This window comes from Protopterus annectens, chromosome 6.part1, assembly GCF_019279795.1.
Source record: "Protopterus annectens isolate FY-2018-M chromosome 6.part1, PAN1.0, whole genome shotgun sequence".
NCBI classification, from domain to species: Eukaryota; Metazoa; Chordata; order Ceratodontiformes; family Protopteridae; genus Protopterus; species Protopterus annectens.
This window is the reverse complement of record NC_056738.1, coordinates 72,182,737-72,197,157: the sequence shown is the minus strand read 5'-3', so window position 1 is coordinate 72,197,157 and position 14,421 is coordinate 72,182,737. Positions and strand designations below refer to the sequence as shown.

Here is a 14,421-nt window from a genome sequence, read left to right as displayed (position 1 = left end):
TAGAATTACAAATTCTGCAGGTAACTGCCTTTTCTCCAACTCAGTTGGCAAAATATGGAATAACCTTCCCTTACACATCTCCTCTCTAGCCACTCTTCCTCTCTTTAAGAAACAACTTCTTTAATATCTGAACAATTTCTGGCTCTGCTCTTGTACCAATCCTGACTAACCTACTTTCATCTTTCTACTTTCATATTTCTTTATTCAACACTGCAATGTTTCTCTCTGATCACAAATGACTTAATGATTCTATTGTTACTACTGTTCTCATATATGGAAAAAAAAAAAAAAATTTGTTACAATTAATGTTTTTATAAGTATGTATTACATTTTGAACTACGTAATACTCCCACCCTCCCATATTTTGTACTGAAAGTAGTCAATGCCTTACTTATTACGTAGTTAGTATTATTCGTTTTTTTTCTTAGATTTGTATTACCAGACCTGGACTAATATCTTTGTATTTTTGCTCATTGCCTGTGTCATAAGTGTTTATTGTATATGTTTATTTTCTATTACCTTGCTTTAATCTGTGGAGCTTTTCTCCCCGAGCCTCCACTGAAAATGGACATTGATCCAGCTGGACTAGCCCAGTCAACAAATGTAAAATAATAAAATAATAATAATAAAATAGTACCTCTTTGAGAAAAAGTTTAGCCGAAGTCTGGATGCAAGGCGAGGATCCATAGGTAAACAGGCAGAAATTGCAGACAAATGTGCTTTTAGAGATGAGTAAGCCAGTCCTGTCTCCATTCATTCACACATGTAAGACAGGATTAGAGCAATGTCACTTTCCAGCGGGTCCAAATGTCTGCTGACACACACATTTAGTACGTCATCATTGTATAGGTGTCTGAAGGGGATCAGAATTCTATGAGTCACAGGGTGGGTTGCAGGGATTGCCATTGTGGGTGAATCTGAGTCCCCTTGTGTTGTGTGATCAGGTCCACTGAGGGGGGTAACTTGTGGTGACTGCCCTTGAACAAATGAAGAAGAAGGGAGAACCATTGCTTTCTTGGCCAGTAGGGAGTCACCAGCAAGATTTTTGGTGAGTCTTGCTGAATTTTCAGCAGAACCCTCTGAATCAAGGGGAAGAGGGAATGCATACAGAAATTTTCCCTTCCAGGGCACTGAGAAGGCATCCACTGCCGGTGGCTTGGGGTTGGGTGTCAAGGTGGAGTAACTAGGGAGTTCCCTGTTTATGGAGGAGGCGAACAGGTCTATTTGAGGTATACCCAACCTGTGGACCAGATTCGGGAAAACATCTCTTTGAAGCATCCATTCATGGTTGTTTGAGATGACCCTGCTTAGGTGATCTGCCTGGGAGTTGTGCAGGGAGGGTATGTAGGCTGCCTGTAAGGTAACTCCCTGTGAGGTGGACATATCCCACAATTGCAGAGCTAGTCTGCACAGGAGGTAAGACTTCGCCCCTCCCTGTTTGTTGAGATACCACAGGACTGTGGTGTTGTCCGTGAATATCTTGAGAGGGCCTTTCTCTAGATAGGATAGGAAGGCCTGTAGAGCAAGGAGGACTGCTTTCCTTTCTCTGACATTTATGTGTTCTAGTTTGTGTCTGCCCACAAACCTTGCACTTTTCTTAGTCCTAGGGTTGCTCCCCATCCCAGATCTGAGGCATCCGTATGCATAGTCTGGGAGGGTATGGATGCTTGAAGAGGGAGACCTGGGTTCTTGGTCACCTGTTCCACCCACCATTGCAATTCCTGCTTCAAGCAGGGAAGGAGGGGAACTCTGAACTCTAGGGGATGGGAGTGTTGAGTCCACACTGACCGAAGATACCACTGTAATTTCCTCATGTGCAGTCTCGCAAAGGGCAACATGGGTATGGTGGCTGCCACGTAACCCAGAAGTCTCAGAAGTTGCCTTGATGTCAATTCTGAAGCTTGAAGGACTTCCAGTAGGTGGTGTGACAGGGACACCACCTTCTCTGGTGGTAGGACAGCCTTCATAAGGTCTGTACGGATTCTGCAGCCCAGAAAGACAATGTCCTGTGTGAGCTCCAGATGAGATTTTGGTAAGTTTATAAGGAATTCTAGAGACTGCAGGAGGTGCAAAAGGGCCTGGGTGTGAAGAAGAAGAGTCTTCTGATCGGCTGCCTGAATTAGATCATCATCTAAGTAGGGGAATATTTGGATGCTTTTTGTCCTCCAGTAACCGATGATTGGTGCCAGACATTTTGCGAATACCCTGGGAGCAGTGGAAAGCCCAAAGGGCAAGGCACAAAAATGAAAATGTGATGAGCCGGCCAGAAATCTGAGATATTTCCTGAAGGTGGGCTTTATTGGTATGTGGAGGTAGGCATCCTTTATGTCTAGGTTTGCAATAAATCCTTTGGGTAGGAGGAGGGGAAAGAGGGTAGGAAGTGTGAGCATCCTAAAGGTAGGAACCTTTAAGAAGGGGTTAAGACGAGAGAGGTCTAGGATAGGCCTCCATGGTCCGTCTTTTCTGGGTACCAGAAAAATTCTGGAGTAGAATCCTTTTCTTTTTGATTCTGTAGGCACTTTTTCTATATTGCCTTGTATTAGTAAGGTTTGCAGTACTTGTCATAGGAGGGGTAGCTGGCAGGAGGGAGGCTGAGGCATGCCCAGCCTTGTTGGGGGGGTGATCCAGGTCATAAAGTAACCGTTCTGTATGATGGACAGAACCAATTTGTTGGAGGTAATGAGAGCCACACAGAGAGACCGTGAGAGAGACAGGCAGACAGGGGGAGGGATGCAGGAGGAATGGGAAGAGAGAATGGCAGGCAGTCAGACACTACCTGCCTTATCTGGAAAGGGAGGCCTTTGGCTGAAGGAAGGAGAAGCTCTACCCAGAGGGGGCTGTCTTCTAGGGGGGGGGGTCTCCTGGACCTGCGGGGAGCTGAAGGCCTACATCTTTTACTGATGAACTGTGTCTTGGCATGGTAGTTCCTGTCAAACTTAGGGACGGGCGAGACTAGCAGGTGTTTAGGTTCCTGCAATTCCTTGCCTTTTTGTTGCAGGGACTTAAAGAGGTCAGACACTTTTCCACTGAACATGGCAAAGTGATCCAAAGGAGCATCAATAAGTTTGGCCCTGAAGTCATCAGGGAGGGGCTGAAGGCATTGCCAAGAATATCTTCTTAATGCAGAAGCTGATGCAGCTGACCTGGCTGAGGCATCAGCTGCATCATAGCTACATTTTAAGGAGCGTCTACTCATCTGAGAGGTGAGAGCTAGCAAGGAGGTCAAGGAGGCTTTGTCTGCACAATCTGGGATGTCAGTCAATTCCTTAGTGGCCTTGTCCAGTAGTGCTAAGGAATACTTGGTCATGTGGGTTTAGTAGTTAGTGGCCTTGAATGACAAGGTGGCAGAAGTGTATATTTTCTTGCCAATCGTTCCATTGTTTTGCTGTCCTTGTCAGCTGGGAGAATGGTAGTGGTAGGGAGCAGCTTGAAAGCCCTATCAGTAGAACTGGAGATAGTGGCCGGGTCAGCTGGAGGGCATTTTACTAGAAACTTTTTTGTCTCAGGGACTTTGTAGAGTCTATCTGCTTTCCAAGGGGCTGGAGGTTGGGAGTCAGGGTTGATGGAAGGAGAGGCAAATGCATCCAGGAAGGCCGGCTGAATGGGGAGAATAGCAGAAGGATTGGGGGAGTCCATCTGTATAAGGTCATAAAACCTCTTTTGTACTTCCGTCATATCTGAGGCTTCCCACTTAAAGTGGTCTTTCATCATGTTGATCGTCTCCCCAAAGGTTAGATTTTTCCACTGGGGAGTCAGGCTCAATAGGGCCATCCTCTGGAGATTCATATCCCTGGGGGAAGCGATCTGAGAGGAGAGGGAATCCTCTGATGAATAAGACATTTCCTCCTCCTCCAAATGTTCTACCTTCCTTTTTTAGGAATTAGAGGTCTAGGACTTTGGAGGGGAGGAGCAGTGGTAGGGGTCCCTGTAGTAGTAGGCCTAAGGGCCATGAAGGGATTAAATAAACTCTGGCTGAAGGTCTGCCAATCGGGCATGCTTTCAGAAGCAGGAGATAAATGTTTGTTTTTTTCTTAGGAGGCCTAGCTGGCATCCAGATGGGCGAGAGCCTCGGATCAGGCGTAGGGGTGGCGGCTGCGGAATCCGATGTACCCGCAGAAAGCGTTGGTTCCCCGCAGGAGTCTAAGGTAGATGCCGGTAAAACCTCTAAGGATGTCCCATCCGCTCAAGATTGTGCGGCTTCCTCTGATGTACCTGCTTTATCCACACTGGTGGAAGCCAAATCACAGTCAAGCCGATGTTGGCCACAGACTGAGGAACGGTCAGTAAAGGCACAGCTGAAGAAGTAGGCTGCAGGGTGTTGGCCCTCTTTTTTGGTGGTTCTGACAGGGGGTCGCACACAGCCTCCATCCCTAACACTATTTGTTTTAGTCGTTGGTTTTCTAGGTACAGATGCAAGGCCTGAAGACAGCGACAAAGTCTTAGGGATGAAAGACTGACAAATAGTGCAGTTCTCGTGGTTGTGTTCCCTGCCTAAACAAAAGAGACACGGATTGTGAGTATCTTTGTGGGGAATCTGTTGGCCACACTTGCACTTGTCCTTTCCAGATGACATGAACAGACTATATGAAAAAACAGTAGGACTGAAAGGATCCCCATTGGGGTAGTTAACTGAATCTTTTCTTGATCCGACATCCAAGAGAAGCAGGAGCACCTGGCATATGACTGGCAGCTGAAAAGTTCTGAGGGCTGGTGTGTGCAGACATCACATTTATGGCCCACGCTTCTGCTGCCATGTCAGGCGTCCGACGCACCTAGAGGGACTGAAAATCTTTTGACTCCTGGCCAGAAGAACTGAAGGAAGAAGGGTAAACCCACATGTAGAATACTGCAACATTGGAATAGGAGGAGATCTACTTAGCTTTTTTTAAACAAGAAACATCTTTATCAAATTATCATGTATGACACAGGCAATCATACACTTATACAAATGAAAACAAACCATTTTGACATTATTTTAGTTGCAAACATTATAAATCATTTATAAATCGAGCCAGTCATTGTCAGTCAAACATTACATAGCTCATTCAAATACTGCCTTCTTTTAAACCTTGTTCCTCCCTCTGCATGTATTGTTCCCAAAAATTCCCATGTTTTTCAATGTAATTTGTTCCCACCCTTTTCTAAAGATCCCAATTTCAGTTGTTTTATCTCTGTTACTTGGAATAAGTACATAACTTGAGCCAAAATTACACAATTTAGTCAACAGGTGCACAGAATCCTTTTCACTCATAAGTACCTTCACTGGGCTCCTCCGGGCACGTCTGTAAATAAATGTCTTGGGGGCTTCTTGCCAGTCAGCGCAAATTTCACCCCCCCCCCAAGACCCTTTCAACATCCCCGATACTTGTCCCGCACCTTACATCTCTGTAGATCAAGTGCTAAAGGTCCTATCCAAGGCAAAGAACACGGCTTCCATGGGACCTGATAATATTCCAGGCTGTATTCTGCATCACCTCCAGCAAGAACTAGCTTTGCCATTGAGCACCCTATTCAACCACAGCCTAAGTACAGGCTTCATTCCAGCAGAGTGGAGAACTGCCATTGTCATCCCCTTGTACAAAGGCGGTACCAGTACTGACCCTGGAAACTATCACCCCATCAGACTGCCAAGTCTGAACTGTAAAGCCATGGAATGTATTACTATAGATCTCATAAACAAGGACACAGGCAATCTCCAAGCTCTTAACCCAATCCAGTTCGGATTCATCAAGGGCAGATCTTGCCTGTTGAAACTGGTTGAATTTTTGGAGACTGTCACCAAAGCCCTGGATGAGGGAAACTCAGTACATACAGCTTACCTTGACTTGGCCAAGGCCTGTAACACAATCCTCCACTCAGACATCATCGAAACGCTAACACAACTTGGCATAAATCCCTAGCTCATCAGGTGGGTGGCCAACTGGCTCACCGACAGGACCCACAAGGTCAAAATAGGCACCCCCACCTCCGATAAAAAGACCTGTCACTAGTGGAGTTCCCCAGGGATCTGTCCTGGGACCCCTACTGTTTGTCATCTACTTCTCAGAGGTCCAGGCAAAGAGAAATGGCCTGTGACTGACCAAGTTTGTGGACAACTGTAAGTTGGGTGCTGTCAATGACTCCTCAAATGATGTTAGCATACTGCAAGAGGGTCTCATAGCAACTAATGACTGGTGCCAAGGTCATGGCCTCAAGATAAATGCAAAAAAATGCATCATCATACCATTCTGCAAAAACATAGTCCCTACTGATTACCACATCAACGGCAACCCTCTAAGTACACAACCTGTGGTGACAGACCTGGGTACTCAGGTCGACAACAATCTCACATTCAACCAACACATAGCGGCAGTGGTCAAAAAAGCCTTTTACTTGGTTTATCTCATAAATAAAGGGATTGCAGATTATCATCTCTCTATACTCCTCCCTCATTAGACCAATAATTGAGTATAATGCCCCGTTTGGTATGTACCTCTCCCAAACACCTGCACAAACTGGAAAGGCCACAGAAAAACCTCACAAAGAGAATCCATGGTCTCCAACACCTGTTCTATGCGGACAGGCTCAAATCACTATCACTCGACTCGGTATCATACAGATTGCTCAGGGGTGATTTGTGTCTCGCCTACAAGGTAATCTCAGACCCTGCTCTGGAGATGCTCCATATCCACAAGTCTAACTCCTCATGCATTACCCGTTCAGAAGGCCTGAATCTAACAAACAATCAACAAAACCCGCTGGAGAGACAAATTTGTCTCCCAGAGGCTGCCCATTCTCTAGAATAGACTTCCCATACACATCAAAAAGAGTACCTCGCTGACCCTCTTCAAACGCAACCTTGATGATTAGATGGGAAACCACAAATTTGTCCCAGGGGTTCCACCTGTGGCCCTCTGACAGGGGTGACAGGTGCTGACTGAGGTTTCTTTTTTCGGGATAAACTCTTGGTTAGGTTTGTAAGGGCCCCAGGGCCATTAGCCTAGTAACCTCCTAAAATCCTATGATAATGTGCACCTTTCATTAAGGTCCTCTACCGATAACCAAAACACAGCTTAGTGAAAACTTCACTCGCTGAATTGCTTCTTGCCAATTGTGTGAACATTTGTCAGGTTTCCATTTCCTTAGTTTTCTGACAACTTCAAAATAATTCATGTAATGACTAGTGGATACCTCACACTGTCCAGTTTATAAACAGATTAGCATAAATTGCAAAATTTGCATCACTCACTCACTATTACAGCATTGTTAGGGGCAGCTGTTGAAGCAAGGAATCCTGTTTATAATGTGACATGTACAACTTAATAGACTAGGTTTATTTGTTGCAAGTCTCTAAATGATACTGGAAAATTAAATTACTAAAGCTGAAATGCCACAAAGAAGAGCTAACCTCATCTGAAGAATCAGTTGGTCTTGCAGCAGCTGCAGCACCTAAAAATGTAAAACATTAGAAATCAGAATGTTTAAATTAATTCATCTCGTATTAAAAGCTGCTAATAACTTAATTTAAAGTCTACTGAAATATTTAAAGCACATACCACTCAGCTTCTGCATACAAAAGAGACACAAAAATGTATGCAAAGTTGACAACATGAATCATAAAAGTGTAGATCTGACAAAAAAGTCCTACTTGCCTCTCAAATATGTCCATTACCATCCAGCATTTGCAAAGAATTTAGATAATGGACTACAAGAAATTCATGGTAAATATACTTGTTGCAATTCGCATCTGGCTATCATCCCCACAAACTGCACTCCCTGTTTTAATACATATTGAAGCAGACTACAACTTCTAATGATACAATACTTACGGGAATGAAAGCAGACAAGCAAAGCTCACCCACTCAGCAACATGTACATATACAGAAGAAGGCTTTAGTTTGAGAAAGTGGCACAATCCATACACAAAGCAGCATCTTTCATTAAATAACTTGTTAAAACTGTGGGAAAAAGGCACATTTTTAATAACTTTGTGCAAAGTACAACATGGCCACTCATGCACGTCCTCCACATCTCCACCCCTCCAGCATCATGACACTAAATGAACATAGGTCACCAGAGTCAAAATCAGGGCATCATTTCTCTGCACCACACGGGATTTTTTTTTTTGAAAGGTGTTGTATACTGCCCATAGCTCCAAAACACTGACATGGACTTGCGCTTCTTGGGGCAACCACAATGGCTACACTGTATGGCCCTGGAAATACACCCCCACCACCACCACCCTAGTAGATCTGTGGTAATGATTGAAGTGGGATGCTGTAAAATGAATACGTCACCCCCTGTGAGGTTAGGCGTAAGAAACCACTACTAGAGATGACTCTTGCGTGAGCTTGAAAAATGATGCAATAAGAAACTGGTTGGTCAAGCTCGTTCCAGTTAAATTAGTGAACACAGCAATGGCCTCAAAATGTGTAGTGCACCATATAAATCAGGGATCCCATGTATCTTACCACCATGATGTACTTACTGTACAACTGTGCCAAAGTGGGCTGGATGAGTCATCTCAAGGGCACCTCATTATCTAGCAAGAAAGCTTTGCAGACCTTGGTATCCTATTATGGTTAAGGCAATGTACAGTTTGCATCTGAAACCTGGGAAAATTCACAGTTCATGCTTATTTTGGAGGACTTGCTTTTGCTTCTAAAGTTCTTTGTTTATTTTTCTGAGTTCACTTTTAGAGGTTGGGGTATTTAGATTATTCTTAAGAACATACATTTCTTTCTTTTACTCTACATTTTGTTTATATTAGGAATCAACAAAAGAAGTTGATTTCTGAACTTAGTATTGTATTTGCGTCTGATGAGAATGGATGCCTTAATGCAAGTATTCGGGTGAGCATGCATACTGTCAGTGAATTTATCACTGTGCGAGATGTGGTCATCAAGGGGAGAGAAGTGTTTTAATTTCATCAAATCAACTGACTGTAATAGATATGCCCCTAAACAATTTCTAATGACAGAAGGCTACAAAGGTAAATCATATTTAAGCCTCACTGTGGATACTGCTAAGCAATGGTCAGATCTGATTCATGATGAGGCAACTACAGGTGAATAACGGGGGTTCATATGTCCAAATTTTTGTCTCAAAATTTTGGTCTGTACCTCATAAAATTTGAGGTTTGCTGCCAAATCACTGGGATGATCTAAAGATTTAATCACTAAATAATGACACACATTTGAGTTTCATACTTCATATCCTTTAGAAAATGCATTTTAACACAAACTCTGCTACTTTATCTATTTTCTAAGTTTATAAGAGCAATACTTAAAATCTGTCCCTATTTTTAGGTCTTTGCCCCACTCATTATGACAGGCTTTGTCCAAGACTTTTTGGCTAACAGTTTGAGAGGTATGATGGGGATATATTAATGACGAATAGATCTAAAAATGTTCAGCCCCTAGTTGAGATGTGACCTAGTCAGTCTAAGGAGGTAGTGTTTATAAAATCTATGCAGAACTGAACATGTGTGCGTGTGTGTGCACGCGTACATTTCTCAGTTAATGAAAGGAAAGTTGAAATCTCTCAGTAGAACAGCATTTGGTTCAACAGAAATGGACTCCAGTTTGTTTAGTTATGTCTCATGGTCTGCCCGTGGCATGGATGATGGTAAGAAGGCTATAAAACACACAAAGTCATGGACTTGCCTGGAGTACTTATGTGATTTGGCTTTTTAGGCTTCACCTATGGTGAGTGCAGTCAATACATATTGCGGAAGCTTGTGGACTTAAATAAGCAGCTGTTCAATTCTAGCAAAGGACAACATTACCTCGGAGTGTAAATACTTCAACGTTGTACATACACAATTGCATCAAGTTATTTTTTTGGTTAAAGTGTTTACCTCACAAACACAAGGTACAGGGTTTGATTCTCATCTATGATCATTGTCTGATTATGAGGTATGTAGACAACAGTCTTTGACTCGGACTCTGCCACAGACTGCTAAGAGGGAAAGGTTGGTTTACTTTTTCCTTGTACTGCTGTCCTGTAAATATTGTTTACTGCTCTCTTCTATTTTGTATATTGTTTTCCATTTTCCTTTGACTGTGTTTTCATTGTATTCTCTTTTATATTGCATATTTAAACTAGGAAAGAACCCAGAGCTGTGTCTCTCTAGTTGCCTACAACCTATATTAACTTGACTACATAATTCCTTCCATTTCTTCTTTCACTGGCTGCTGTCAGTAAGCATACAATTACCATTTTATGAAGTTACACCCCTTCATTATTTAAATGTAATGGCCCTCCCACTGTATTCCATGGAGCTTGGTAGAATACTAAGAGCCCATCCTCATCACAACTATCTGGCTCTTTTAAAATTAATGGCTCTCCCCTTAGATTGATAAAGCTCGAGTTACCTCCCTCTCATATTTAACTGCTTACTGCACACTTCGACTCTTGGAATGTTAACCCAATTTTTTCCATCTTGCCTCTAAAATCCACAACATGTGGTCCAAGACCACCAATCATTAACAAGTTCACATCTTGTATCTCAGCAGTTATCTTCTGATTAGTGCTTCTGTTTTGCTGCTGGTGAGAGAAGGAGCACAGGGACATTATTTCCTGGAGACTGCTGATCACCACACAACCTAATAACTGCTTCATAGATGCCAGCTTGTAATCTATGCCTCTGTTTTGCTCCTAGTTAGAGAAGGAGGAATAGGCATGGATTCCTAATGGTCTCTGACTAGGTAGTGAGCGTTTGTGTGGGACCTTCCTGATTGGTTTGGTTGCTATTCAAGGCATCTACCAAGAAAATTCTACAACAAGCCTACAGACCCCTGCATCATTTGGGTCAAGACTGCTGATCACCAAAACACCAGAGCCTTGCTTTTCATCTTGGGATTAGTGCTACAGTGCTGCTTCTGACAACAGCAGAAGCAAAGGGTCAGTTTATCCCAGCAGGGTGAAGCAGTGGTAAGGCCAGTACTAGTAATGGCCAGGTAGTAGCCAATAAGGTGACTCCCCACTATTTATCATTCTTAACGAAATCAATTCTTTCTTTTTTTTTCATTAAGTATTGTTTGATTAACTACTCTCTAACCTAACTTTAGAACATCTCCCTAAATACTTCATACATAAATCATCAGGGTCTGCTTTAGTAGCTGCCCCTCAACTCAGCTTCAAGTGTTTAGCAGTGCCCTGAATAAATGCAGGACCCTGAGTTGACATTTTTCCTGTAAAAGCACTGCTGAAATTCCACCAATACCTAGTTGCACACATGGCAAATAGTTTGCATCGACAAGCACTGTACCCAGATTTGCAAAATAAATACTCCTGACTTTAGTTTATATTCTCACTGCAACTAATTAATCCAAAAAGGGCCTGTTGCCATGGATATGAAATTTTCCCCTATTGCAGTTACCAGCTTGGTGGATATTTGCATCCTGCAGCAATGCAGAATTTGCCTCATGTTTTCTGACAACCAGCTAATTCTCAAACTGATCATGTATGTGAGAGATGTATTTACATAATGTCACTAAAGGCAAAGCTCTCTCTCTCTCATAAAGCCACTACTATTGTCAAACAAGTTGTCAAGTAGTACACATGCTAGACCCATCAAACATAGTGCAAAGCAGAGACACAGACCCACATATGCTGAGGCACTTAAAAGTAACCTTCCTGTACACCAAAGACCTCCTAGATAAAGCACACATAACAAATGCTCTCAGCAGCTCCAAATCCACTCTCTCAAAACAACGGCCATATCTCATGGAGCCTCTTCTAAGCCCATAAGGCAAGTCACTACACAAAACAACATTCTGGTCATTGGAGACTCCATTTTGAGACACAATGAAGTCCTTCTCACCAGGCTGAATAAGAAGAAATCACAGTCAGTTACTTATCTGGAGCCAGGATCTACCATATTATGCACACACTCAGGTCCACTGGACCACAAGTACCATTATGACCCAATCATAGTCCATGTGGGTGTAAATAACCTGAGACATGCCTTTATAGTCTACATGAACAGAGACATCATAGAATACGTGGAATGTGTGTCCCGGGCTGGTATGAAAAAAGAAGTCATGTACTCACCATAACATTCCATCTGTTGTCCATTTTCATTCTTCCTCAACATATGGGTTTGAATATGATCCTCGTATCTGACTCGGTCTCTGTTCTACAGCTTGTGGAACCCACAAACTCTCAAGCTCCTCCCTTACCAATAATGCTGTAGTTCCTCTCCTTCTTCAGATCTTGTTCAAAGCTCCTAAGGTACAATACAGGTATATTTACATAACATGGAAAATCATTTTCTGGAGCTCAAATAAAGGAAACGTAGTTCCTGAGCACTCTCCCGCTGTTCCAGAAGTCATCAAAAAAACATGGATGGGAGCTGGAGGGAGGGAGATTGAGGAAGAATGAAAATAGACAACACAAATGGAACATTGTAGTGAGTATATAACCTCTTTATCTGATGTTGTCAATTTTCATTCATTCCTCAATATCTGGGACAGAGTATCTAGCTACCTGAATCCCAGATGGACTCTAAAGAAGGATATTACTGAGTACTGTAGAGCCAAAAGCTGCTCTTCATCTTGAAACCAGATCCAGTTTGTAATGAGTAATAAAGGTATGAGGTTAACCCAAGTTGCAGCTCATCAAATATCATCCATGGAAGATCTGGCTAGGAAGGCTGATGAGGTCGCCACAGATGTTGGTGAATGGGCCTTTAACAGTTTACACAGGACCAGACCCAACTTGTTGCATATAAAGGAAATACAATCAGTCAACCATTTTGATAAAGTTACTTTTTAAACCAGATGACCCGATTTGGTTTCAAAAAAGGATACAAACAATTCATCAGATTTCCTAATTTTCTCAGTTCTGTGCATACAGAAACCCAATTGTATGTGAATGTCCAATAAATGTAACATGCATTCACCTTAGTTGGAGATATTTGGAAAGAATACAGGGAGAGTAATGGTTTGGTTAATGTTAGATTCTGACAACACCTTAGGATTGAAAGAAGGGATGGTTCTTAAAGATACCCTACCCTTGTGAAAGATTAAGTAAGGAGGGTTAGAAGATGAGGCTTGGAGTTCTGACACCCTTCTAGCCGATGATATGGCTATGAGAAAAATCATTTTCCAAGTTAAATATTTTAGTTTACATCTTGCTGCAGGTTCAAAAGGACTCTAGGTTAGTTAGGGCTTGTAACATTACGTTAAGATTCAAAGGGGGAGGAGAGTCCTTGAAAGGGGGGGGGCTTTAGTAAAAATGCTCCTTTTATAAAGGCTTTATATAAATGTGAAGATGCTAAAGTAGAATGATCAATTCCAATATGGGAATTGGATACAGCAGCTAGATGGACACTTAAAATGTAGATGGACTAGCTCCATCACAAAAAATAGAAGCCGGGAATTCAAGGATCTTATATATATATATATATATATACATATATATATATATATATATATATATATATATATATATATACATATATTATATACATATTATATATAGGTGCTGTAAAAGGGTCCATGTCATGTTGCTGTGCCCAAAGGACCAATCTTTTCCATCTGCTCTAATGAATTCTCCTGGCAGAGACCTTATGAGAAGATAAAAGAATGTGGCGCACTAGAGAAGAGAAAGACTGTCTGGCTATCACTGGAATTGGAGATACCATGCGATTAACTTGAGGTCCAAGATATCTGGGTGAGTCAAACCTGTCTGATGAGACAGGAGGTCTGGAAATGGATCCAGAATCCAAGGTTGGTAAACTAAATGAGGGCAAAGGAAGGGAATCCAGATCTGTAGAGGGCAATCAGGAAGACGCTTGTCTTAAAACGAGATGCTTTCTGCAGAAATTTGGGGATTAAAGGAGTTGGAGGGTAAGGACAGAGGAGACCTGGGGACTAAATGTGAAGGAAAACTTTTCTCGGTGACTCCCCCAGCAGGGGAATTAGGGAAAAGAACATGCTGCATCTGTTGCTCTGGAGGGATGCAAACAGGTCGCAGTATGGCTGACCCCAGTGGTGGAATATCACTTCCACCATTTCCGTGTTGAGAGACCACTCGTGAGCTAATAAAATGGACCTGCTCAACTTGTTTGCTACCATGCTGGATTTCCCCGGTATATGCACTACTATCAGAAATAGGTTTGAAAAGATCACCCACTGCCACACTCATAGCTTCCCGACATAAGGTGTAAGATCTGGTTCCTCCTTGTTTGTTGAAGTTCCACACTACAGACATGTTGCCTGTTTGTATTGTAACAGTCACAGAAAGGAGAGAGTCTTGAAATGCCTGCAATGCTAGGAGTACTGCTGTCATTTCCAGCACATTAATATGTAAGTTGGCCTCTTTGAGGGACCACATGCCTTGAACAGTCTTCCCCAAAAAAACACCCTCCCCCCGACCCGATCTGGGAAGTGTCTGTGGTCACTATGCCCTTGGGTTTAGGGAGGATGAAAGAAC

At 42.6% G+C, this 14,421-nt stretch overlaps 1 protein-coding gene across 4 annotated transcripts in view; it reads right to left on the bottom strand.

Moving 5' to 3' along the window:
* UBR3 (ubiquitin protein ligase E3 component n-recognin 3) overlaps positions 1 to 14,421 on the bottom strand; it is a 4,226,407-nt gene that overhangs the window by 3,511,863 nt on the left and 700,123 nt on the right. For all 4 annotated transcript variants that reach the window (XM_044075499.1, XM_044075501.1, XM_044075502.1 and 1 more), the window contains exon 5: positions 7,388 to 7,428. In XM_044075499.1, coding sequence (XP_043931434.1) covers positions 7,388 to 7,428 — 41 coding nt within the window. The remainder of the gene's footprint in view (positions 1 to 7,387; positions 7,429 to 14,421) is intronic.